General features: G+C 39.6%; 2 protein-coding genes across 2 annotated transcripts in view; one reads left to right on the top strand and one right to left on the bottom strand.

Annotated features, from left to right (window-relative positions):
- Rab3GAP1 (RAB3 GTPase activating protein subunit 1) overlaps positions 1 to 23,729 on the top strand; it is a 342,380-nt gene that overhangs the window by 264,425 nt on the left and 54,226 nt on the right. The window lies entirely within an intron of this gene.
- LOC150082259 (uncharacterized) overlaps positions 1 to 23,729 on the bottom strand; it is a 28,574-nt gene that overhangs the window by 4,573 nt on the left and 272 nt on the right. The window contains exon 2 of the mRNA XM_090379391.1: positions 9,576 to 10,465. Coding sequence (XP_090235517.1) covers positions 9,576 to 10,455 — 880 coding nt within the window. The 5' untranslated portion in view covers positions 10,456 to 10,465. The remainder of the gene's footprint in view (positions 1 to 9,575; positions 10,466 to 23,729) is intronic.

Genomic DNA, 23,729 nt, shown 5'->3' with positions numbered 1-23,729 from the left:
GTCTAGTTGCCAATCTTTGCATTTCGCACCTTCTAAGCTGTTTTTCGCACTGACGTCGATTAGCACTCCTTCCAAATCTGGTTGCCATTTGAATCCTTTCTAGCAGCTCTGTCTTTCTTCAAGTGTGGTCTCCAGACCTGAACATATTCTATTAGGAGCTAAGGATATCTAACCAAACCCAAGTACTAATCAATGTCTATTTGTTCAGAATTATTGTAAATAAAATTTATTTCGCATTCTAAATTTTGAAACATTTTTTTCTGATATTCTAAATTTATGGCACACAATTTTGTCCATCTGGTTTCTTAAATATTACTTGGTATATCGTTGGCAGAGCCCACGTTAAAACATCTGCATAATAATATTTAAATCTTTTCAGTATTTTATGCAAAATACTGTTAAACCACGATCCTTAGACATTTTCAAGAATATTTTAAATTTTTGGAATAGAGTTGTACTTGATAACAGTACAATTTATCTGACTACTTAACAGCTGTTGATAGGCTTAACCGAAATTGCTGAACATTGTGTCTTTGCAGTACATTGGTCAGTGATCTGCAATGATGAATTTCCTGTAATCTCCACTAGCCTCCGTTCACACCGTGAGGTGGCTATCAATCCTTCCAGTGTCCGGGCCGGATAAGTTTTCCCGTGTTGGGTCTAATTAAGCCGCAGACTCCACTCCTGGCCTACGCCGGCTAAGGACTGTCAGTCTGCTCTGTCCTGACTGGATATGGTCTGAGGTCGCGGCTGCTCCAGTTGTGGTTGGTGACCTCAAACCTGTGCTCTTGTGGAGAGTCGGAAACAGGCCTCCACATTGTGCTTGATTGTACACTGAAAGGACAGAATTCATGGGATACCTGGTTCCTGGGCAACGCGACACTGTCACCCCCTTTCCTAGTGGACGAACCCATCGCTTGGCAGGTATATAGATTCACTGCATTCACGTAGACGATAATTCGATGTCAGTACGGATAAGCGTCGTGAGTTAACCGACTTAAAAGAGGGATGATAGTGGTTTCCCGACACATGGGGTCACTCTATCGCGGAGGTGCTACAGAAATTGCACTATCCCCGTTCGACAATATCAGGAGTATATCGGGAATACGCCATTTCCGGAATAACATCTCATCGTGGACAGTGAGGTGTGGGCAGAGAAAGGTGATGGATGAACGTGGCCGTCGACGTCTATCTCGCATTGTTTCAGACAACTGGAGAGCGACAGTGATACAAATCACCGCCGCCTTCAACGAGGGAGGAGCCAGAAACGTCTCCACCAAGACCATCAAGCAGTCATCAGCCGCAATAGGTTATGGGAACCGCTGACCCATCAGAGTCCCTTTGCTAACACCATGACACACGACTCTACGCCTCAACTGGGTGAAAGAACATCGGCACTAGACCTTGGATGATTGGAGACGGGTCTCCTGGTTCGATGATTCCCGTTTCCAGTCATACACACCTTTCGCCAGATACGCATCCGTTGCGGTAACAAGGAACTGTTCAAGCAGGTGGACGGTCGGTAATGGTCTGGGGTGTGTTTAACTGACATACGTTAGGACCTCTGGTACGTCTGGATGCATCTCTGAACGGTCCAGGTTACATGTCCATATGCACCTAGAGGACAATGGACTCTTCCAGCAGCACAATGCGCTTCCCCACAGAGCCGTGGTGACTAGAACATGGTTCGAAGAGCATTCCATAGATATTACCACCATGGAATGGCCTCACCTTTCACCGGACATGAACCACAGTAACTTCCCAGGAATGCTGTGGAGAATTTTTGGGATACTGTGGAAAGATCCGTTCAAGCTTTCGATCCTCCACCCAGGAATGCGACGAAATTATGGACAGCGGTGCAGCAAGCATGGATGAAAATGCCTCGCTGTGCGACTGCCCTTATCCGGGCGAAAGGTGGGCCTACCCGTTACTAGGTAGGTACTCCCTGATTTCTGTCCACTCAGTGTACTATGTATGATGACCTCCGAGCGAGGCTAGAGGGAGAGACGCTCGCCCTCTCAAGATCCACTCTTGTGGAGCTGATCGGACTTTTAAGAACTTTGCGAGATGTCAGGTTCGTTGTTTATTTTTTTTTGGACGATGTCTAAATCGCTAGATAAGGCGACCTACTTCCTCGTGGTGGGGGGGTGGAGACACCGTCCCCAAAGATCGTTCTTTTTGTTAGGTTTTTCAGTCACCAATTACACTAGCCAACACAATTTTTACCTCCAAGAATGCTGTTTTTAACCAATTTTTATGCGTAGATTTCGAAAATCACCACGATAGTTTCACATCATGTCACAGTTATTAAATATAAAGGGAGTTACTTTTTACCAAAATATGCAAATTTCGCATAATCAAGCCAGTAATGCATGACACCTTGATTTATTTAAACAGATATAAGCTAATTCTGTTAATTTTAGCAATCGATTCTGGCCTCGGTTTCTTGTGGTAAACATAATCCTATGGTTCTTAGGTTCAAATTCTGATGCAACAATTTACAATTTGAAGAGAGCACACTCTTCGTTTTTGGTGAGGATTTTTGTCACATGTTCTCAGGGTTGTAAATCTATCCTCCAGACGTATAATAGAACGTATAATATTTTTTTACACTTGTATTACAAACTTGAATTACAGGTAGTTCTCGACTTGACGAGTTAATTCGTTCCTAGTGCGCACTCGTAAAGCGGGAATTTATTTCCCATGTACATAATGTTAAAAATAGGAGTTACGTTCTCAACAATGAAATTAGTTAGCTAATTAGTTTGTTTAAATGATTGATTTATCCAAAGAAATGAAAACGTAGCCTGTAAAATCAAGTAAATTATAATAATAGAGAAATTATTTACGACTTACAAATGTTAAAGAATGTTTATTCTTCATCATTGGCTCGGCACTCATTGGTTTGTTGCACAAGGAGTCGTCTTCTTCAGAAATGTTTCAAGAAGCGTTTGTTGTTTCCAAGATCATCTTCTCTTTGCTTTATAAATTTCACGATTGCATGCATAAGCATTTTTTAACGGCACACACAAATTGCAACTATCACGATTCGCGTGGAGTAACAAGTTTACGAAGCTTTAAAAAAAAAAGCAATGAAGAGAAGATTCTGAAAATTTATTTATGTTTTTTATGCGATTGAAGATATCAGTAAAGGGGAAACACATTTCACCATAATAACGCAAAAAAAAAAAAAAAAAAAAAAAACCCAATTCCAGTTATCGGTATTTTCTCAAATGCAATATCATTTTTATATCATGTTTATAATTGCTTGCAGTAACAGAAAAGCCCAATAAACCGGAAATTGCAAATTGCTTTTTTGTTATTTTATGGTCGTGACCTCCAGAAATGTGCTTTAGAAAAATATCACAAAGGCGTTCAAAATTGATACTTATAACGGAACATATGATAATATGGAAGTTTTGTGCATTTTAATGGTTTGAATTGGTAACTAATACAATTTATTTATTTGGTCACGCTCATGACCTTAAAAATGACACTTTAGAGAGATAAATAGCTTAGTTATACAGCGAAAATTTCAACTTCCGAGACGATATTTTCAGGATACGATGGTGTCTCTGGAACGGATTAATATACTACGCACGTGATATGGAATGCAGTATTTATGAATGTTTAACTTTCATTTTTTGCAATTAATGTTCATATTTTCGATTTTGTTGATACTTGGGGGGAAAAACTCGTAAAGCGAGAACTGCCTGTATACGTATATATCCCTGTATTTTGACATTAAACGTTGGTACATCTTTTGATGTAGACGTGATCGAGACTTTTTATGGTAATTTTTGGAATCAGCGTGTTTATTTCCTCCAGAATCACGTATTTTCATTGCGGAGGTATGACAAAAAATATTTTTTTGTTGGCTAGTGCAATTACTAACCGTTCAATACGGATATAATGAAAGTCATAGACCGAGAACCAAGCTGCATATGGGAGGCAGCAGTTTTGAGATAAAGGTTTGTTCAAATGAAAAATCTCCACTAGCGAAACAGCGATTGAGAGGACTTTTTTTAAATATTAGTAATGTCTTTGACAGCTATAACAAATCTGAAATGCATACTTGACTTCTGTAATATAAATGGATATGTTGTTCTTAATTTCTTGACTTATCAAGGCAGGATCTTATCTGGGCTATCGTTCAGTGCTGCTGTGCAGTTCTTTCGATCTCATCACAGTGTCTTCGTCTGTCCTAAATATTGAACAACCAAATTTGAAAAATATTCAAGTTTTTCACACTAGAGTTTTTCACACTAGATATGAAAAAACATTTAACTCTTTGAAACGACTCCACCTTAATTCTATGATCAACTACAACGAATCAGATAATGGAAATCCTGCTACGCATACAGCAAGCCGGACGTCTTGTTTTTAGACATTTCAGCTTGCCTTCGATAACATCTCCATTCCTGAATTGATTGAAAATCTGAAAAATTACTTCTTTTTAGAAGGAAATTCACTGAAATTTATGATCGACGCCCTAGAGAAGAGGCAATATCACGGTGCACAGAACAAATAGTGCTCCCTTTGACATTGCCCGAGGTGTATTATTCCAGAGAGGCGTTTTGTCTGCCATTCTCGTTGCAGCTGTGCTTGAACCCTTCCTGGTTGTCAACGGCTGTAATTTTATCTCCTATGCAGATAATTTATAACTTTTTTGACTTCTGCGTATCAGACTGCTGGAACAGTGCAATTGGAATGCAAACAAGAAAATACAGGAGCTCGGCACGCTATTGACACGTGGTTCAGTGCATTGAGATGTGTCTAATTTCTATTCTCCTTTATGAATCCCAAATTTGAGCCTCAGTTTCAAGCTCCAATTTAAAATCTAACCTCTTAACGCTTTAGCACACATATGGGCAACCCTCGGCCCGCATCCGGTCCTCTACTTCTTTTGATCCGGTCCTAATCTATTTCAGCGAAGTTTGTCTGATTCATGGTGGGAGAAAACATGGTGTGTTCTACTAACTCACATTAAGCTGACGTCATATGACTTGCGCAAAACACCATGTTTTCTCCCACCAAGGTCTCTTTCTCACTTTGACTAGCGGAGTGTGTGAACGTGTTACAACGTGTCAGCATTGATGTTGTGTTCTGTCCAGTGCCTGCTGTGTAGAAGACAGTTTGTTTGACAGTTCTGAATATCGCTTATAAATCTGGGACAATGTCAGGGGTTATATATAAAAAAAAAGAAAAGTAGATGCAGAAAATCGTCAATTTCAAGACAACTGGACGGAGGATTATTATTTTATTCTGAATAAAGGATTTCCTGTATGTTTGCTGTGCAAGGAATCCGTATCTGTCAACAAAGAATACAACTTGAAGAGATACTTTACTTCGAGACATGCGGGTCACCAAAAAATTGATGGACAACTACGAAAAGATGAAATACAGAAGTTGAAGAAGAACTTGGATACCCAGCAGCCAATGTTCAACAAGCAAAGAACGCAGCACCACAGCATTGTCAAAGCCAGCTTTGTGGTAAGTGAAAAAATCGCTAAGCATTCTAAGTCATTTGGTGAAGGAGAATTTATCAAAGAATGTCTGCTGGATGTTGCAAGTATAATATGTCCTGAAAAGAAAAAAAGACTTTGAGAATAATCGTTTGTCGAGACGTACTGTTGTCCGACGGATAGAAATTATGGTTGATGATATCAAAAAAAAGTTTAAAAGAGAAGATTGCTAGATTGAAAGCATTTTCAATTGCTTTGTATGACAGCACCGATGCCTCCGATACAGCACAACTAGCAATATTTCTTCGAGGAGTTGATGCGGATTTCAACATCACAGAAGAATTATTGGCGCTTCGGCCGTTAAAAGGAACAACTACCGGTGAAGATATATTTGAAACAGTCAACACAGTCTTCGAGAGATGTGGGCTTAAATGAAGTTCACTATCTGGCATATGCACTGATGGAACCCCTGCAATGGTTGGTGCACAGAAGGGATTTATTGGAATAGTTCATGAAAGAGCAATAGAACTACAGATCCATCAGGAAAATTTAACAAATTTTGGCTGCATTATCCACCAACAAAATCTGTGTGCAAAATCGATTAAATTCACAAATGCTACTCATTGCTCAATCTGTCACTCAGCTGGTCAAGTAAGTTTGTAGCTGGATGACTCAATGGTAGTCGTTCGGTCATCTACAGACTTAGACGACCGGGCTAGCCAGGTGGGTAAAGTGCCTGCCTGGCAGCCCAAAGATGTAAAGTGTGTTTAGGGTCAAACGGCACCAGGGGTTTCCCCCATCTCCGCGTAGTTTACGTTGTGGTGTGATACAGTTCACTGTAAAAGCCAGAGATTTAAAAGTATATGGATCTTGAGGTGTGTGATGTGTACCGTTGTTCTTTTGGCCATTTAGCTGCCAGACCCCTGCTGAGGCCCGACGTTGCCCAAAGGTGTAAGGTGTAAGGTGTGTTGGGGGTCTAACGGCTCCTGGGGTTTCCCCCATCTCCGCGTATTTTCTATGTTTCGGGCAAGCCTGAGATTTTTTTTTTTTTTTTTTTTTTTTTTTTTTTTAAATATATATGGTTCATGAGCTATGTGGCGTGTTGTGCCCTTTGTTCATCCGGCCTATTAGCCGCCAGGCCCCTAGTGGGACCTGACGTTTCCACACCCTGCCACGAGGAGGCTGGCCGGGTGTACCCAATGAAGCTATTTTACTCTGGCGGGTCCTGCCACTTACTTTCCTGAGATTTCAGTGGCAAGGACCTAAAAAAAAAAAAAAAAAAAAAATATATATATATGTATATAAAAATAAAATACATTGGAGAAGTCGCGAGCATAGTTTAGTAAGTTAAGGTTCTTTTAAACATCGTTTGGGGTTTACACTGAAAGTCTGTAAGGCCTAAAAGGTCGGGCATAAATTTTGGTGTGTCTTAAATTTTGACGTTGGGCTGATCGCTATGTAAGATGACAGTTTTGGGTGGGGAGGCAGAAGACTGGGGGTGGAAATAGGAAGCAAAGGGGTCGATAGAGAAGATGACCCCCCGTTTTTCAGTGGAGCATGCCCATGCTCCACCAGAGGGAAAGAAGGGTGGCAAGGGGAGAAGAGGGTTCTTCCCTTGCGAGGAAATGGGGTTTAAAGAGAATCCTGCAGGTGCAGGATCTGAGAGCCAGATGGCGCTCTACTCTAGCTCTGGGACGCTTCAGTGTTGGTCTCTTTCAGGAATTTCATCAGTGTGACGAGAATTTGTCTTGTCTGTGGTAGTTTTCCTCAAGATAGTTGTTTTCTCCTTTTCCTGTGAGCAGCTTTGATTGGCACTAATGGTGCATTTTTTGAACTGTTGGATTTTCTTCTTTGTTTCTGGTTTGTTTGAATTTCTCCGTTGTTCTGGTTCATCCATTCCTTCTAAGTTTAGGCTTTTCTATTGAGTGTTGTTGTCTTCCTGTTGGACAGATTGTATTGCAATAATTGTTTTCCTTCTTGTAAATAGTTGAGTTGCAAAGTTGGTAAAAGCTACAAACTCCTCTTGTGAATTCAGGAGTCGCGGGTTCGAATCCCACCTCGAGCTTGGATCAGAGTAAAATGCAAAAACTTTGGGAGGTGCATTATGGCCACAGAAGCCGATGCGCCAACAACTAACAAAAAAAAAAAAAAAAAAAAATCTGCAGACTTTGGAGAAGATTCGAAAGTCAGAATTGATGGAGTCCTCCATAGCAGTTTGGTCGGCACGATACGTGGCCATCTGCCTCTTGTTTGGAGTTCAATGTCTCGGGTCAATTCCTGTTGCTGACTGGAGGAATTTTTAAAGTCCTCTTCAATCTACACTCAGGTTAGCCAATCTCAGACAGAGGGAATAGGATTCTCCCGTGGGTTTTCAGCCTACCAACATGTAAATCGTCCTGTGAACACAGGCATCGGTAACGTTAAAATAATATTTTGAATGTGTGAAATGCGTAATTCAGTTCCGTAAATGTCTAATATTGTGAATGTTTGTATGCATTCTTTTACTCAACTGCCTCATGGAATAACCATTTTCAAAGTCAGAAACTAGTCAATCTACCATTTCTTAACATTGTAACCTGTTTGCGTGACATTTATTTATATCTTTTATCCAATATTATACTCTGTGGCAATATAATACTTACGCCACTTGTGGTTCTACTTGGAAGTAGCTGCACTCGATTCCTCTCACCACACAAGAGTACACTTTTGTTACTGGTGACTGTAAAAACTTCCAGAAAGCACTTCAAGCTGCTGCTGAATTTGTCGATCTCGGGAAGATGGGATGTCATGGGTTTTTCATCCATTAAATAGACGCTGTACAGATAGGATGTAGTGAGCCTTCGTGTATTTAAGCCTCATGACCTTAATTTCCTCTGTGCTTATCCCGAACAGCCCAACTCAGTGATACAAAAAATGTGACTTAGTAAGTTATTAGCCAGCGTAAACTATTGAGAACGTAGTAATGTAAGCGTAAAAATCCAGTATAGGGAAAGCACAGTAGCACGGCCGTTGCACCTTCCAGAGCCTAATAATAAATAATACCCCATCAACACACATTATGGGATGTTTTTGTTGAAAGAAAACCGGTTAGATGCTATGCCTTCTGAAACCGACCCCATAATATATGCCTATCTTGTATATAATCAGTGTCCCCTGTGTAATTTTAATAATGAATAATGATTTTCACATTGTCCATAAACATTTATTAATTTAATTTAGTAATGAGTTACTATCTGTTAAACTCTTAGATAATCAAGCGGAAACAGAAATGTTTTTGATTTGATCGCTTTTTTTTTTTTTTAGTTCGAAGTACAAAATATAAATTTCAGCAAACTTTTTCTGAGTATTTGATCATTCAAATTAGCTCAGCTTTTTAAATTCAGTATCTTTTATTTTCTTGAACTATAAATTTCATTTAATATATTTTTAGAAATATTAAAATGAGCATGTTTCTCTGTCTCGTCTTGCTATAATTTCTAAACTACAAAGATAGCATCAGTAAATCAACATGCATGTGTGATTGGTGATGTATACCTTGACCTACTAACAACTAGTGCTTTCAGATCATGATTTCCATGCTTCTTATTTTTATGGTTGCGATGTTTAGTTACTACTTACCCTTTCCAATCTGAAATATTCCGAACACCGCTTCGTTTATTTTTATATTTTTGCATACATCAATATAAAACTGCTTTTCGAATTATTTTGATACTCTTATTTCTAATCATTATTATTACACTTGATATAGGGCGTCCTGACTATTAAATTGCGTTACTTCGAATTAACTTTCTTGACAAAACGGTGTAAAACGATAATTGGGTTAATGCAAACAAGGTACTTTCATTTCACTTCGGGAAAAGAAAGTGGACGTTTCATGTATTAGTAAACCAGTAGTTTTCCCTGGGCAGTCTCTATGCCCTAATTAAGTTTGCAGGACGCAAACAGGAGCCGTAACAGCCATCGTTCTCTTTATAGAAGTGCAGGGAAAAAATAAAAGAGATGAAGACTAATCTCATTATTGCGATAATAAAGGTAGCTATATTATGTACGCAAAGATTTTTTTATCTTTAGAATATAATTACAGATGCGGCAAGAAATTATACCACTTACCAGAAAGATCGAACGTTTCCAGAACCGAAGGAAGAGAATAGAACGCCACCTGATGAACACTGTTGGAGTGGACATCTAAATATTGTAATTTTGGTACTCGAAGTGATAGAAATTCTGGAAGTTCTGTAAGAAGATTGTCACTGAGATCAAGGTGTCGCAAATATGGAAATGCCGATACGTGTAGTTGTTCAGGGACTTTCGTGAGCATGTTATCGCTAAAAATGAGTACCTCCAGTGTATTAACCGATACTCCAAGATTAAAATCTTCCAGTCCCAGAGGATTTTGAAACGAAAAGTTATGTTTGTCTACCTGCTTCTTCGAAATCGTATCCATGAAATCCGTCAGGTTCTCAATGGGAACTCCTATATAATTCTGCCGACAATTGAGCTCACGCAACCGCGGAAGTTGAGCCAAGGGAGAATGTAAACCAAGATACACAATCTGATTATGTTGTAAATCCAAGACTTCTAAAAAATCGAGCACACCGACAGCGTACGGGACGGAACGTAGTTGGTTAAAGGACAAATCGAGTATCTGCAGACTTGTCTTGAAAGGATTGAAAGCCTCAGGGTGGACATCTTGCACATAAGATGCTTTCACGCGCACTGTTAACACTGATGAATTTATCGAATGGAATATTGTAGTCAGAGAATATACTTGACAGTTTTCTATGTCGATCGTTTTTGGATTTTGATTGGCAATAGAGGACAACACTTGAAGCGACCGGACCAGATTTATTGAGCTAGTATTCCTACAATAAATGCTGAATTCCTCTCGTAAATATTGGCACCCCAACGTCGATTGAGTTTGATATGTGGGTAGAAGCATTAATACAAGAAGCATCCCAGGAAATACTAGCAGCATCATGTACCGCATCATCGGGGTTTATCTGAAAATCAAGAAGAGATTATATCTTATTATTATTTTTATATACATATTTTAATCATATTATTATCTTATGAGATATCTCAACATATTTCATGCAACAAAAACAAAAAATTATAATTTTACGATCTGAAATAGTTACAAAAAAAAAAAAAAAAAAAAAAAAGAATCATCGAATGCTGTAAATCTGGCTGTTGTCATTGAATTTTTTTTTTTTTTTTTTTTGAACGGTATTTATTTATTGAGTAAAGAATATAAAATTATATGGGACATTTGAAGAAAATTAAAGTTTTATGGTATGGTTGTTTGATTGCTGACCTTTTTCTTTCTTCGTATGTGGTTTTACCAGTAGTTTTCAGTAATAAAGCGCGTTATCAATTTTTTTTTTAATACCAGCATTTTGTGCTCTATATTTGAGGAGCACATCAATGCGACGTCACCCCTGATTCCTAGCAATCACTTTGTCGTTTTTTATATAATTTCTTTTATTCCATGTTAACACGGAAGACATATTTTGATGGTACGCGATTTATTTTGTGTAAAGAAGTATTTTGTACTCTGAACAGGGTCTTTTAGTTGATGTAATTTGCTTCATATCTGTGTGAAAAACCCAAATAAATTATCTACAAACTCCGTATAATATGGAGTAGTTTATAGACAATTTATATGGATTTTTTTCAGTGTTCATAACATTATACATGGAGCTCGGTCTTTCTAGTTGAGAAATACGCACATACAATCATCCAAATGAGGATTCTCATATATGCACCAAAACGGCTATCTTAATAAAGGCACGCATTAGGAATAAATACTGTAGCCATATACGTATCCTTGAAGTGGACATCTAAATATTGTTGTTTATTGGTGTAAAACTGAGGCAGCTCTTAGTAATTCGTTGTAGCAAGCTTTGTTTGTTTTCTTGATAACTTATATAAATGATGTATTCGCATTAACAATGCAACTAACTTGTATACCCCTCTAGCATAGTGTAAATTCAATTCTGCATCTTCTAGTCTCCTTTATTGGTGTTTCTTAGTTCTGGATGTCCCAAAGGTGAATTAGCACCATTTCCAATCCTTCTCAGCGAGGCAAATCTGTTAGCCACAGTCTGTCGAGATCGTTGGGTTTTTGAACTCGGATATTTGTCTAGGTGCTCGTAACCTGGACGACACCTGTGAGTTTTCCTATTATCTGCGGATGCCAACGAACTGTCCTAGAATCTCGTTGACCACGAACAGAATGCTGGATAACCCATCCATAGGAGCTTGACTATTCAATCCTATTTAAGCTTATTCATTTGTATGCTACTCGTTCACCTTTGTATGAGCAGCTTTGTACATCTTAAAATTTTTTCTCTCTCATCAATATTCGGTCTTCTTCTTTTGCAAAGTAATACTAACATCTCACATTGGCTTTGTATCCTGCGTATTTTCACTTCCAACTTATACCCTGATTGATCATTTGTATACATCATGATGTATTGACATGGATATTTTCAGATAATTCCATTAAACCATTAGGGGATATAAATTTTTCTTACGCAGTATAAATTCCATTACTCGAAACTCTTTAGCTGTGTTTTTTTTTTTTTTTTTTTTTTTACATACAATCACAAATGGAACAAATTCGGAAAAACCCATTGGACTTTGTTTGTAATCGGTAAGAATGATGTGGATGCTATGCGACCGATACATGATAGTTTTTCAATTTATTTATTTATTGGAAAGTATCGCAATTTAGAGTCTAGTTGATGTGTTCATTTGAAGAGATTCAGAATTACATGTCAGCAAAAATAGGATGGTCCTTCCCAAGTACTACGTAACAGAGGGGGAAAAAAACCTTTATTTTACACCCTACATTTCATTGTCGCGATCCATCAAAGTATTTAGAGTTACTCACTCATTAAGAGGTAATTAATAAAGGAAGAATTTTATCTTAAAGAAGAAATTCCAGTACATCTTATCGCGCAAATGTAAATAAATGTTAAATACCCTCTGTATTCCTCATTTTCACCCGATCCATAGCTGCATTATAGTGCATTGTTATCTGTTCGCCGTATATATGTCCGCGGTAGCACAGTGATTATAATCACCGTTCTTCCCACACAGCGTGTTAAAGGCCCTGAGCTGGATCCTGTCAATGACGCGAGGAATTTTTATGGGTTTATTTTCACTCCTTGGCAGAGTTAGTTGGTCTCAGGTGTGGACAGCAAGAGTCCCTCCCCCGGAAACTCGGGTTTTTCTTCCAGCAAAACAGGCAGATCGACCAGACACCACACACGGAATTTACATACATAACACACACGGGCAGATGGATTATTTTTCGGGTGGTTCTAATACACTGGTGTGCAAAACGTAAAGAGCAACATTATTTCTAAAGGTTACAACCACAAAATCTTTACTTAAGATGCTCTTTACTGATGAGAGAAGATTCAGTCTCAGCAGCGATTCTGGACGTCAGCTAATCTGGCGAGAAGTTGGCACACGGCATCATCCCCGCAAACATCACTGAAAGGGATCGATTTGGCGGTCGAGGTATTCTCGTCTGGGGAGGCGTTATCTTGGATGGACGTACACAACTCCAGATACTGGAAAGCGGTACTGTAACCAGTGCACGCTACTGTACTGATGTAATCCTTCCCCATGTGCGTCTGTGTCTAGGTGCCATTGGCCCCGAGTTCGTGTTTATGGATGATAACGCCACACCCCATCGCAGTGCAGCTGCGATATGCTTTTGGAAAGTGAGGACATTGTTCGTATGAAATCCCATCGAACATATATGGGACGCTCTGGGGGGACGCCTAGCCACACATCCACACCGACCAGGAAAATGTTCACCAGCTGAAGATGGCGCTGACAGAGGAATGGACGATATTACCGCAAGAACTTATCAACAACATTGTTCTAAGTATGGACAGGCGGTGCAAAGCCTGCATCGACATTAGGAGTGGTCGGTCATACCTCCTCTTCCCTTTGTTCCATCTTAGGCAGTGATTCATCTGTATCATGGCAGCCAGTGCTATGTTGCCATTTTTGAATAAAGTTCCTCTGTACCGTTTTGTTTCCGTTGTTGTGTCGGTGTTGTTTCCTTCATCATTTCTGTACCTCACGAGGTTCCTTTGGTATGCTTTTCCCATATCCAGGTCTATGAGAAGCTACAAGTGAAAACCTAACTGGTCCTTAAAATTTGCACATCAGTGTATTATGCTTTACTGTTTGCAGTATAACCAAATGATAGCCCTCGCAGCTGGCACAGAGGCCATAGCCGCTGTATCAGCTTTAATGACTTCATGACCACTGTTATTCTATATGTGCAAACTCGAATTTTCAGCCTAACACGCGAACCATCTATGGAATTGGCATTAGTAGAGGCATAAAATGCAAGAAAGCAAACTTATGCAGCATCAGCAAAAAAAAAAAAAAAAAACCCGCCCATTTCACCCCTACATTCGTTCCAAATGCCTTTCCAGCTCAGCCTTAAATTTATTTAGGCTATCAACTTCCACAACAAAAAAAAAATGGAAGTCTGTTCCACCAATCAACCACCCCACTGGCTAAAGGCAAATTTCCGCACATCTATTTTACAACTGTCTTTCCTCAATTTCAATCTGTGCCCCGTCAGGTCTTTAATCTGAGCAAGAGGAAGAACCCACCAGCATTCAGTTTGCTCAACCCATTCAAAGGCCTTATACACCTCAATCAGATCATCTCCAGGCGCTGAAATTTGCAGAACGTAAGCCTTTCTTGGTAAGAGCACCCCTTTGTTCCCCTCACCAATCTTGTTGCCCTTCTTTGTACTTGTTCTAGCAACTCTACATCTTTCCTAAAATGAGGCCTCCAGACCTGTACACAGTACTCAGTGTGTACCCTGACCATTGCCTTGTATAACGGGATAATCAACTCCCTGTCCCTGCTAGCAAAATTCCTATATATCATTGACAAGATTCGATGACCTTTCCTGACAGCCCGTCTGCACTGCCACAGCAAAGTTCATATTTGACTGCACAATTGCCACCAGGTCTTTTTCACTTTTCACTTCCCTGAGTTTAGTACCACACAGTTGGTACGTTTCTCTTCGGTTATTGCTACCCATATTGGGCGCCTCCGTAGCCAGGTGGGCAGGAGCAGCAGTGCGTAGCACACGCTTCTTGATTAGACCGGGGTTCGAGCCCGTCACCACCAAATACGGCGGATGCGGAAAGGTCGGAATGACCACCGCATATCCCCGGAGCAATATGGCCTTAGTTGCTAATGCTCCTAACAACCAAACAACAACAGCTACCCATATGCAGTACTTTGCATTTGTCAATGTTAAACTTCAGTTGCCACTTCTCAGCCCATTTGCCAAACTTATTTAGATCCAGTTGGAGTAGCATACTGTCTTTACTGTCGTTAACAACCCTGCCAACCTTTGCACACTGGTGTGCAAAACTTAAGGATCAGTCAGGTTTTCACCTGTAGCTTCTCATACGTGTTGCCTGGATATAGGAAAAGCATACCAAAGGAACATCGTGAGTTACAGAAATGATGAAGGAAACAACACCGACACAACAACGAAACAAAATGGTACAGAGGGACTGTATTCAAAAATGGCAACATAGCACTGGCTGCCATGATACAGATGCATCACTGCCAAAGATGGAACAAAGGGAAGAAGTAGTCCTCAGTAGGAGATATGGCTACCCCTAATGTCGATGCAAGCTTTGCACCGCCTGTCCATACTTAGAACAGTGTTGTTGATAAGTTCTTGTGGTAACATCGTCCATTCCTCTGTCAGTCCCATCTTCAGCTGGTGAACATTTTCTGGTGGGTGTGGACGTGCCGCTAGATGTCTTCCCAGAGCGTCCCATATCTGTTCGATGGGATTTAGATCGGAAGAAACGGGCAGGCCAATCCATACGAACAATGTCCTCACTTTCCAAAAGCATATAAACAGCTGCAGTGCGATGGGGTGTGATGTTATCATCCATAAACACGAACACGGTGCCAGTGGCACCTCGGAACAGACATGGGGAAGGATTACCTCAGTACAGTAGCGTGCACCGGTTATAGTACCGACTTCCAGTATCTGGAGTTGTGTACGTCCATTCAAGATAACGCCTCCCCAGACGAGAACATCTCGACCGACACATCTATCCCTTTCAGTGATGTTTACGGGTGTTACCGTGTGCCAACCTTTCGCCAGATTAGCTGACGTCCAGAATCGCTGCTGAGACTGAATGTACTCTCATCAGTAAAGAGTACCTTACCCCATTGCGCTGCTGTCCAGTCCTTGTGTTCGATGCACCACTGTAAACGGTGTCTCCGATGAGCAGTTGTTAAAGGGACACAGCGTACTGGCCGTCGGGCAAACAGTCCACCTTTGTGGAGCCTTTGTAAACCGCAATATCCTGCGTCCTGTGCAGCTGGTTTGCAACGGATCGCGCTGTCTGGTGTTGGTCTCTATCGGCCTGTAGGAGTATATAGCGGTCATCATTGGGCGTTGTTTTTCGTGGACGACCACCACTGGTCCTTCGAACAGCTGTACCTGTCGTTCTGAAGGCCGACCAGTCACGTGAAACGATGCTATGGGCGATACCGAACTCTGCAGCCACACTCCTCGCACTTTGACCATCCTCGATCTTCCCAATTATTCGACCCCAGGTAAAGTCATCCAGATGTTGTCTATTGGCCATTTCCTTGTCTGTAGCACTGTATGAAACCAATCGAGCGTCTGTAACAATTGGGCTCACCATTCGGTAATTTTCACATAACTGCTGCTTTTATCTGTTTATGTGAACCCTCTCATCACAATTGAAATTTTTGCATGTGCACCAGCTTTCTACTAAACGGCCACAGTTATGCAGATCGCCACAGGCGGTTTCGTTTGATTTTGTGGTTGTAACCTTTAGAAACATTGTGGGTCCTTATGATTTGCACACCAATGTATCATCTGCAAACTTAGACATTAAACCTGATATAATTCATCAATATCATTGATAAATATACAAAACAACAATGCACCCAACACCGAACCCTGGGGAACTCCACTAATAACATTTGTCCACGAAGACCAGTGTCCATTGATTACCACTCTCTGTCGTCGCCCACTCAACATCCTTTTATCCATTGTAGCAATTTACCCTTAATGCCATACCTCTCCAATTTGTACGGCAGTCTTTTATATGCAAAAGCTTTCCTGAAATCCAAGTATATGATATCAAAATTATTTTTGGCATTCAGTTCCTTTGTGACCACATCATAGTATTCCAATCAAATTGGTCAGACAAAACTTCCCTTTAACAAACCCATGCTGTGTCTTGACTATTACCGCAGTCTTGTCTAGATGATCCTGCAATGCTTCTTTAACCAGTTATTCCATTATTTTCCCCGGAACACAAGTTAAACTAACTGGTCTATAGTTACTTGGATCACCTTTTGAACCCACTTTGTGAATTGGTGATACATTTGCACACCTCAGGTCCATTGTGGGACCTCCCCCTGAGTCCAAGGAAGCTCTCATAATTATGGCTAGGGGTTTGCTTACTTCCTTTGCTGCCTCCTTTAATATATAACTGGATAGGTACCGTCCAACCCAGATGCCTTTTTTATGTTTAACTGCAACAATTTCTCCTAACTTTTGTAATAACTGCAACAGTTATTACAAAAGCTCCTTGATAGAGTTTGATAAACTTCTGGCACTCCCCTAATTGAATAACTCCTCATGTGTGAATGTAGATGCAAAGTACTCATTCAGTTGATGAGCATGATCATCAATGATCATGACCTGAGCATGATCATCAATAGTCAACCCATCTATGTTAAGTGGTCCAATCCGATTCATATCTTTCCTTCTAGAGTTTACATAAGTAAAAAACTCTTTGCTGCTTTTCTTTGCATCCTTTGCCAAAGATTTCTCGTAGTCTGCCTTCGCCTGCCTAACCTCCTTTGTGACTTGATTACAGACTAGTTTATATCTGCCATAGGCTTCTGTGTCACCTGATACTTTATATGCATCCCATACATTTTTCTCCTCTGCCACGAGCCTCATTAATTCATCTGACATCCATTTAGGCCTAAACCTTGAACAGTATTTCTTAGTTGGAATGAAAAGTCTAGTAGCCTCCAAAATTAAGTCCCTGAAGGCTTCCCATTTAGAATTCAACGTTAGTAAGATCAGTGGGATCAACTGATGATGTTACTACATCATCAGTTGATCCCACTGTACAGAATTTAAAAACTGTATGAGACGCCTGTAGTCACCTTTACGAAAGCAAAAGCCGTTCCCTTTAGCCTTGATGGTAGTTACATCGTTTAGTAATTTCCGCATCAGTACATTGTGATCACTGTCACCCAGTGGTTCCTTTATCTGCAAATTCTTAATGCATAAATAATCACTGCTGATAATCAGATCAAGAGTATTACTCCCTCTAGTTGCCTCTCGAACATGTTGCTGTAGAAAACAGTCATCCAATAAATCCACAAAAGACCTGCTAGTGTGCGAGTGACCAATCCACCAGTTCCAGTCAATATCTGGAAAGGTAAAATCTCCTATTATAAAACATTCTGATTTACTGGCCCACTCTATTTCTCTGCACAATTGCTCATTATACTCAGATTCATTAGACCTATAACACACACCTACTCTCATTTTCCCTTTCCCAGTGCTTATGTCACACCAAACAGACTCAACATTGCATTGTCCACCAACATCAGTTGGATGCACTTCCTTAGATTTTGTGTTTCTAACTAACAGGGTCCTGAGCTGGATATCACCATTCTTCTCTTTCTCGGTGATTCCCTTTTACTTTTGACTCTCTCTCTCTCTCAGGGTAACTCGGTGATTTTTTTTTTTTTTTTTGTTTGATGTAACATAAGCCTCAAGCTTCCTTGCACCATGTAGCTAATAATAATAACAACAACAACAACCCGTCCTCTGTTTCTGTCCTGTCTAACCTTTCTGAACACATTGTACTCCCCAACTTCAAATAATTCTGCACTACTTATATCTGTGTGACACCATGTCTCTGATATCCCAACAATATCTGCCTTTGATGTCTTGACTAGCACTTCAAGCGCATCAAATTTATTAACTATACTCCTAGCATTGGTGTACATGCAAGTATACATGCACCTGTTCCTACTCTTAGTTGCCCTAACACAGCCGATGTATTTACTTGTTCCACTGTGACTCCCAGCAGTCCTGGAAATCTCCTGGAAATGCGATTTAGAACCCGTATCCATCATAACCCCACCCCCACCCTCAATTCTTCATATTCACTCAAAACTGGACGTATGACAGATTCCAGTTTCCTCAATACTCGCTCCGCTTTTTCTGCAGCACGTCAAAAGAAGAATACAGTACTCAAATATGCAAATGCTGCGTGTCCTTAGGCTGCTTGGGCTTGTTCTGAAATAACCCAACCAATCCAAAACACAAACAGCAAATATTGTATTAAAAAAAAAAAAAAGAAAGAAAAGATAAAATGCCCATTAATACATCGTAAAAAGTTGAACCATGACTTGATATGCGATTTAGTACCCGTATCCATCATTACACCCCCCACAATTCTTCATATTCACTCAAAACTGGACGTATGACAGATTCCAGTTTCCTCAATAAACGCTCCTCTTTTTCTGCAGCTCGTCAGAAGAAGATTAACTTGCTCAAAGGTCAAAAGTCCTTGAACTTTCGTGAATAAAACAGCTGTCAGAAACATCTATTACAACATAAGGAACTAGTATGCTACTTAAATCCACCAAGGAAAGCGAACGATTGAAATACGAAAGAATAACTGTATAAAAGACATTATGACCGGGTTGAGGCTGAAAGGCATGCATTTAATTCTACACGTTAGTTTTCTAAATGCTATTCTTTGAAGACTCTATCCTTACCTTAACGCACTTGAGCAATAGATGTGTAAAAAATATCTCTGTGGGATACACGCTAGAATGATTTGTATGGATTTCTATTTTTTTATTTTTTATTTCTTTTGTATTTTGAACAGTTTTGCAAACAATTTGATAAAATTAATTTTTTACGCTTTATTCATTATACTACCTTAAATATTAATTAATCTAAATTTGTAATTTTTTATTTCCTTTCTGCCATACATTTTTTTCCCATGAGTCTGACAGACTCAACCCGTGCTGACCGGAGATTTTCTACTTGCCGGTCACTAAAGGATTAAGAGCAGTATTTTATTTTTTTTTATTTTTTTTCAAAAACGGGAAATTTTTCGTTATACCATTTACCTATAAATATATCAGCCTGCAGAAATATCTATATCAGGAAAAAATTACGATTCTATTAGATAATTGCAAATGGTTCAGCATTATTATGATGTTATAAGGAAACACCATAATTTTTGTTTGAGAATCACTGAGATGGATACTTCTGTCGTGCAGCGAATACCCATCCCATTCATCCCATTGAATTTTTTTCTGAAACACTTAACGTCTATGCGATGATGCAGTTTTTCGTTTTCCTTAAGTTTTTTGACCTTAGAAATATCTGAACCTAAAAGTATCATTACTGGTCACGAAATTATTTATTAGCAAGTTCTCAGTGCGTTGCCCTCCAATTATTGACCTCATTTTATTTTGCCCCAGTGTATGTGGAAATTCCATGGCTCTTAAGCAATTACTTTGGGATTTACGTTATACAAACGAAATTATATCGGTTCAAATGCTAAAACCATTTTAAGAGCTAATTTAGTATATTTTATTTATAAATTTTTAACTATAAATTTTTATTTTTTGAAAAACGTGTTCATTCGCATTAAAAGGAGAAACTGTCTCATTATACGTTTGCTTCGTGTTTCACTTTTCTCAAAAGAAAGTAAATAGGTGTAAACAAGCTGATTCCTCCTTTTAAGTGAGAGAGATGTTCAAAAAGAAATGTAAACACTACTTTGCATGTTCGTAAGCAGGATTCACGTGGTATAGGCTATGTAAAAGACAGCTGGACAACGGTTAGTTTAGTAAGTGCACGTGAGTGAGAAAGTTGCTTCATTGGATAGAGAAGTGTAAGTACGTGCTGCAGGCACTCCGAGCTGTATTTATGAAACGAGATAAGTGCTCTTGGATAAAGGCAGAAGTTGCACAGGGCTGTAGCCGGATAAATAAAGGCGTTTCGTGGATGGGAATGTGTGCAGGATGAACCACGTATTAGGCATCCACTCATTGATGAGCAGGTGCAGTTCATTTCTTCGTTAATGGACCGTGTGAGAACTAGCTATTCAGATTGGTTGTGGTCTAGCAGTAGTATTGCGAATCTTGAAAGAATGACTCCATATGTGGGAGATTGCGTTCTTGCTAGCGCTCTGAAGTCGATACTGCAGTAGTGGTAATGGGAAAGGGATGCTCAAGAAGGACTCTTGATTTGTTCTACAAAATGGTCAACGGATATTGCAAGCAGCAGTTCGCTTCCTCGCCACTCTTCAACTAAACAGTGCTGCCAACAGGCGCCTCCTACGTGCTCTGGATCGATTGTACAGAAAGCTGGGGATTAATTTGAAGGAATGTCAGTCTAATTAAAAGTGTAAAGCGACTCAAAATGTTAAAGTACTGAAATTAAAATATCACAAATAACCACAATTTGAATTCTGGGAACAATCAGGCGGTCGCCTATAGTTGAATATGGATAAGAGCAGTCCTGAGCTTCGCCTTTATTGCAAATGATATACCAGCTCAAGGGTTTACTTCCTTTTTTTTTTTTTTTTTTTTTTTTTTTTCATTTTTAAGAAGCTTATTTAAAGCTTAATTAAAGAAGTGATAAAATCTCCTAAAAATGTGTTAGAGGTAGGGAGGTGAGCGTTAGCCGACATTTGGCCTTTAAATGCTGTTTCTCAGGCGAGGAATGACACTTTTAGATGCTTTATCGCACATCATACTTGTGTTCCTTTAGACTTGAGATTAGAGAGTCTTCGTTTTTATTGATTGAATTGACAGATCATAATTTGGAAGTTACGGACTGATGATAAAGTAGCAGGTTTGCCGTATTTTTTAACTTCTGCAAGTACAACGTGCTCCGACACACACACACACACACACACACACACACACACACACACACACACACACACACACACTTCATCAGACTCTACAATTTTTATATTTCATCTTCGTGTTTGGAAAATGCTATTGAGGCTTCAGAATATCGTGTCCAACTGCGTGTATTCTTCGATCGGTTTGCGCTTCGAAAAACCCGAGTTTTCTTTGTGTGGGGGAGGGGGAGAAGAAAAAAGAAAAAGTAACCCTCTCTTGACTGCCACGTTGCGAAAAGAAGCCCATTAAAATTCCTCGCGTCTTTGGCGGGCTTCGAACTTTGCCCTTTTCTACCCGGCGTGGAAGGACCGCGATTATAACAACTGTGGTAATATTAATTATTAATAGTGCTCGTTTTAATTTTCGTTTACTAATTAACTCGCCCTAGCGGGCAGCACGGTTGATATAATTTCCTACCACCTGATACTAGATTGAAAAGACCTGAGTTTGAATCCCGTCACTGATGCGAGGAATTTACATGGGCCTCTTTTACAACGTAGGCGCCTCCGTAGCCAGGTGTGAAGGAGCAGCAGTGCGTAGCACACGCTTCTTGATTAGACCGGGGTTCGAGCCCGTCACCACCAAATACGGAGGATGCAGAAAGGTCAGAGAATGACCACCGCATATTCCCGGAGCAATATGGCCTTAGTTGCTAATGCTCATAAAAAAAAAACCAAATAACCAAAAATCTTTTACAACGTGGATGAGATAGTTGGTCTCAAGTGACAAGAGCATGGTTTTTTCCCCCTCCTGGAAACTTGGATTTTTTGTCCAGCAAATAAACCATAGACTACGCGTAATTTATAGACATAAATAAATCTTTATTTGTTCTGCCATACTAAATAAAGTGTTATATTGGTGAGTGACAAATTCCTTTCACGGCAGTAAATGCCAGGGGATATACAGCCTAATATAGTCTAAGTCAGTGGTTCCCAAACTACTGAGATCTACGGAACCCTTCAAAAATCAAAAAATGTTTACGAAACCCTTCAGAAATCAAAAAAAAGTTTGCGGATCCCTATAAATATAATCTTTATTGTAAGGTGCAAAAGTACACGCAAGTACCCACACTTTACAATACCTTTCACGTCACTGTGCCAGGGGTTATATATATAATAATATATTTATAATAATAACTTTATGTATTATCAATTTGCTATACGTTGAACGAATAATTTGACTGATTCCAGAAGGTCCGTTTCGGGGACCCCCTGGAACTAGTATAGTTTATTTGCTGTTTCCCCCTGGAAACAGCAAATAAACCATAGACTACGCGTAATTTATAGACATAAATAAATCTTTATTTGTTCTGCCATACTAAATAAAGTGTTATATTGGTGAGTGACAAATTCCTTTCACGGCAGTAAATGCCAGGGGATATACAGCCTAATATAGTCTAAGTCAGTGGTTCCCAAACTACTGAGATCTACGGAACCCTTCAAAAATCAAAAAATGTTTACGAAACCCTTCAGAAATCAAAAAAAAGTTTGCGGATCCCTATAAATATAATCTTTATTGTAAGGTGCAAAAGTACACGCAAGTACCCACACTTTACAATACCCTTCACGTCACTGTGCCAGGGGTTATATATATAATAATATATTTATAATAATAACTTTATGTATCATCAATTTGCTATACGTTGAACGAATAATTTGACTGATTCCAGAAGGTCCGTTTCGGGGACCCCCTGGAACTAGTATACGAACCCCTAGGGGTCTGTGGACCCCAGTTTGGGAAACGCTGGTCTAAGACTAAATCATCCACTTATAATGTCAACAAGTATCTTCTTTCACCTCCTTAACCTTCAACTCATGCACGGTACTTAGTGATGTAAGTTCTTATACCTTTCGTGCCTGGGGTTTTCATTAAAAAGAAAAAAGTCGCTGGTGTTTCTAAAAGCCAAACAACAACTAATTAACTCAAGGTGTTCGATGTTTTCCAAGTCTACCTTTTTCAAATAGAAAGTGTAAAATGAGTGCAAAATCAATTGAATCTTTAATATGCTTTTTATACATTACCCCCCCCCCCCCACCAACACACACACACACACACACACACCTCAATGCTTCCTCCCAAATAAAAATCCTGGCGAGGCACAACTGGTTGCTCTCTTTTTCAAACTTGTGTTCCAGCCACGCACGAACTGTAATGAAGTTGAAACATTGGTTATGAGCTTCTTGTATTACTGATACAAATAAGCTCATAACCAATTCTCGTCTAACGATGAAAATTGCTTAT

This window comes from Mastigoproctus giganteus, chromosome 8, assembly GCF_048544385.1.
Source record: "Mastigoproctus giganteus isolate SK-2022 chromosome 8, ASM4854438v1, whole genome shotgun sequence".
Classification (NCBI taxonomy): domain Eukaryota; kingdom Metazoa; phylum Arthropoda; class Arachnida; order Uropygi; family Thelyphonidae; genus Mastigoproctus; species Mastigoproctus giganteus.
Note: the sequence above shows the minus strand (reverse complement) of the source record. Positions and strands in the feature narration are given on the sequence as shown.